Raw genomic sequence first — 4,522 nt, 5'->3', positions numbered from 1 at the left:
ATTTACCTCTAATCACCGTATCACTATGAACTTTTAATTCGAGAACACAGTGAATGAATTAGCAAACATACTAACCATGAAGCATAAAAGCAAAGCTTAAAATGAAACTTACTGTGCTTTTCACACCTAAAATACTGTAGGACAATGAAGTTATTTTGTGTTACCACTCTTCACTCTGCTCTTAAGTAATACCACTTTAGTGTCTGTAGCAGACTGCTCACCGCAGCTTTTATGCTACAAACATTTCGCCATACTTCATCTTGCTAAACGAAACACAAATCCAAGCTTTCAACCTTCCAGCTGCCTCTCCAGCACTATCTTACACAAAACTGAAATTTAATCTGTTAACAAATAGTACAGTTTGAGCATAAAACGTTTTTAGCTAATAAGGTAGACTTACGATCGAAATGTGTCATCAATAAAACCACTGTCCTTTTTACCTTGTGAGTTGACACAGGAAGAGAGAAGCTGTAGTTCAGCTCACCACTACAGGCACTGCCATGCAGAGTTGTCACTGAAATCTGGAAGGCGTCACTCTCCAGAGAATACTGTGATTCAAAGGTGGACTCATCCGCTAGATCTGCCTCGCCAGAGTCCACCTAACAACAAAAGCAATTCAATCAGACAGGCTGTTACCTTCACGTAAGCCCCGAACACATGCACCTCAGCCACTACATGCTGACTGACACTCTCCTCCTTTTTTTTTATCCCCTCCATGCTTGACTTTGAAGTTATATCTGCTCAGCATAGTAGGAAAATTTTCTGGTTCCAGTTCAAATTTATGTTACTGTATCTTCAGAGGTTGCAAAGAATATGTGAAGGAAGTGAGAGTCTCAACTAGAATGAACTGCAGGGCTGAGGCAGACTCATGCCTGGTAATAGATGTATGAGATGTTGGGAGAAATCTGCTGTACTCCCTGGTGTAGTATTTTGATTTCTTTAAGGCTTTTTTTTATTTTTATCTTTCATTTTCTTTTACAAGAACTAGCTCTGAAAAAAGAATGAGCTTCACTTAGCGCTACTTATCAGAAACATTCCTTCCACCCAAATTTAAAGGTTTGGTTGTTTTTAAAATGGTATAAAAATAATATTCTGGAAATATTCTAAAATATTTTACATTTCACAACAAAATTAATATTGACAATTCTGTCATACATGAGAAATAAAATTTTAAAGAGTTCCAAACACGGACATGGGCAATATATTTCTTTTTTTCCTTAAAGAAAATGTATTTTTTTCCAAGACTCATATACTTTCAAATTCTGGAATAAAATTACATTCTAAAAGAGTTAATCTATGGTGCTACACATACTATCCTTGGATTACAATCTCATCTCCCCTAGCAGAGCTGAAGAAAGCAGTGCTAACAAAAACGATCACTAAGTTCAAGTCATGACCATACTGTATGCTGCAGCAAAGCGCAGACATCAGCAAACATGGGACCCAAGTCTTGTCTTCCAGCCCCTGCACTTAATCACCGTATGAATTCATTATGTGCGATTCACAAGAGCAGTAACATCAACCTGCAGTGATTCAGTATATTAATTCCCTTTCTGGGGTACAAATGATGCGTTTTTAAATTGTCTCAACCCTAAACACTTAACAGGTAATTCAAACTGTTCCCTTGGCGTACCTTACTCTCAGCCCATCTTCTGGAAAATGCAGACTAGTGTTACCGAAGCTATGCCCTAAAAAGACGATTATGAAACATGGGGGCAGGTCTGTAGATTTATCTATGAAAAATCGTATCTCATCACTGCAATTTTCAAACACATCCTGAAATGGGTGACTGCACATTCTATTTCATATTTTATACATCTAATCAGACAGTTGACAGTGCTAACAATTTAACCATATTATTATCTGCCACATATTTTCATTGTTCTTTCACAATTTTAATTCTTTTATATTAATTACAGGCTGAAGTCAAATTTTTAAACACTTAAATTTTAATCTGATCTTTTCAACACATCTTTAATTAAAATATATTTACAATATATAACCTGGCCTTTTCATGCTTCTTCTCAAGGAACAGAATTATGCAAATAATATTATCATTTAGCTATTGTATTAAGGTAATAAACTACAGAAGAAAAAACAGGCAGTCCTGTTTGAAAGCAAGTTATTAAAATGAACTTGTCGTTTCCAAATGTGAAAAAACAGCAAACACACTGGAATCAGTAATTCAGAGATTTTTGCCTTGGAAGGATCTATTTAGGTTTTTGTTTGGTTTTGGTTTTTTCCTCACGAATTAAGTTCTGCTGTTTAGTAGAAACTGCTTCCCTACTTATGTTCCCAGAAAATGAGGGCCAGAATTTAGTATCAAGCCCCAGTCAGTACAAACAACCATAAGAAGACACACCTGAAATATTGTTACATTCTATTTTGTGGGGTTTTTTTGAGGGGTGGGATTTTTGTAGAGTCCTATGTCCGTTGTCTTTTTTATCCAAGTTCTTACTGGTAACCTCTGAGCTATGCAAGGCACTGAACGCTCAGGTAAGCCACATTGTTTGTACAAGAGAACATTTTTTGAGCTTGCAAATCTCACAATCACTGATTGATGCTAAAGTCTGAAGAATACTATTAGGAGGAAGCATTAGCAGCTTTTGAAGACAGACAGCATTCCTTGTAAGGCTAACTTCCATGCAAAAACAAAGTTAAAAAAACTTTTCAAGGTCGAGAAGTGAGTGATGTAATATCATATATAGGCAAAGAAATTTTTTTACAAAATAAGCACATGAGCATTTCTCTGCATAAGCTGAGATTTTCAAAGGGATACTCAGTGCATGCCAGGAGAAGTGGGTAGCCATGCACTTTTGAAAATCTCAGCTAAATACTTTTTTTCCCCCAGTAACTAACACATAGGCCAGATTCACAGCTTATGCGAACAGCCAAAATCTTCAGATGCCAGTTTCTACCATGTGGGGATCCCTCCCAGCTATGGTGGATGAGTAATGTGGTGACAGTAAACACGAAAAAATAAGCATGAACAGTGACAAAGCAACCCCTTTCAATACAAAATTCAAAGACTTAAGAAATCTTTGGTAAGTTGGGCCACTAACCAGAGCCAGCTCAGCATGGAAGAGGGCTGCATCAGCTGGCCCCTCCTCCTCAAGTGACTGGGCAGTGTAGAAAAAGCAATCTTCCTTAGCAGAGACATAGCCCTCCTCTGGTGAAAGCTGCAGAAAGAACGAAGCTCTGAGTTGGATGAGTGGCCAGGACACGGGGTGTGCAGAGTGCATTATGTGTAGGGGTTGAGAGGCAAAAATGCAGCAAAGAGTTCATTTCAGTCACAGTGTTGGGTAGGCAAAAAAGACCTTTTTTTTTTTTTTTTAATTTACCTGAATTGATTCAGCTTCACATCTTCTTTTACATCCCCAAGTGATGAAAAAGGCCTATCTAGCTATACCACAGATCCCAGGGCTTAGTTTAAACTTATTTTAAATTTCTACTCTTATTAAACATACAGTAAAACTGCCATTTTTAAGAGCCTAGCAATAAAGGTCTCCACAACCTCGCTAGCTAGAGAGTAATCTTGTCAGCAGGCAGAAAGAACGCATCCAACTTCTGTTTTAAGATTTTATCGGCCACTTGAATTTAGCACACACTAGCATCCCTTCTGATACACCATCTCAAGTAACCCTCGGTTACCTTCAACCTCATTCCTCTACTGTTACAGACTACCTTCTAAAATCAAGACTGAAATTATTTATGGCTATACTAAAACAACCAGTTTGAGGTATATGAACTGAAGACTACTCATCCTTGCTTAAAAGTTAAGTGTGCACCCTAAATACGAAGACTGTGTATGTACTATACCTTGAAAAGAAAAGGAATAGGCAAATTCCAAGCAAACCACATAAAATTTACTTTATGTCACCATCTCACACATTCCGAGAATCTTGTAAAATGTACAAAGTTACACCTGGCAACTTGCAGCCCAGAAAGACTTTGCTGGATGCAAGAGGCTTCGTTGTTTTCTCAGCTGCAAGACAGGTGTGCTAGGTCCTGCAATCACTACACCAGCCAAACACTATAAACAGGCCACTCCTACAGGCAAGGAGACACAGGAATCTATTAAAGATGATCTCTGGATGTTCTGAGCCACCCAGCTGTACCCCAAAGCACTGAATGTTCCTGCAGAAGTCAGGATCATCATGTACCAGCCTAAGTAACAGGAAAAGAACCCACTGAATTCCCAAATCCTTACAGGCAGCGGTTTGGCAACTCCTATTTTAACTGTTCCTGTTGAGGCTCCTTTCAGTGCTTGTACTGCTTCCTCCAGGCTGCCATTTTCCAAGTTGATATCGTTGACAAACATAAGCCGATCTCCAGGAAGAAGTCTGCCATCTTGCTCAGCCACACCCCCAGGCACTAACGAGCGAATCACAATTACGGTGTTTGCTGGATCAACAGGATCCTAATTAAATAAAAGGAAGATAAATGTTTCATTTTATTTGCTTTTTTATATAAGTTTTTAATAACCCAACAGACTTGGATTATCGAAACAGTTGGAGCTTGG

The 4,522-nt window shown here is 38.3% G+C and overlaps 1 protein-coding gene across 1 annotated transcript in view; it reads right to left on the bottom strand.

The window, feature by feature from the left end:
- Positions 1 to 440: 440 nt before the first annotated feature.
- LOC104508597 (multiple PDZ domain protein-like) overlaps positions 441 to 4,522 on the bottom strand; it is a gene marked incomplete at its 3' end in the record, with an annotated part of 36,956 nt that continues 32,874 nt past the window's right edge. The window contains exons 16-18 of the mRNA XM_010150277.1: positions 4,211 to 4,420; positions 3,063 to 3,179; positions 441 to 599 (exon numbers count right to left, since the gene is read on the bottom strand). Coding sequence (XP_010148579.1) covers positions 441 to 599; positions 3,063 to 3,179; positions 4,211 to 4,420 — 486 coding nt within the window. The remainder of the gene's footprint in view (positions 600 to 3,062; positions 3,180 to 4,210; positions 4,421 to 4,522) is intronic.

The sequence above is a fragment of the Eurypyga helias genome, unplaced genomic scaffold, assembly GCF_000690775.1.
Source record: "Eurypyga helias isolate BGI_N326 unplaced genomic scaffold, ASM69077v1 scaffold29914, whole genome shotgun sequence".
Classification (NCBI taxonomy): Eukaryota; Metazoa; Chordata; class Aves; order Eurypygiformes; family Eurypygidae; genus Eurypyga; species Eurypyga helias.
This window is presented reverse-complemented; position numbering and strand designations above follow the sequence as displayed.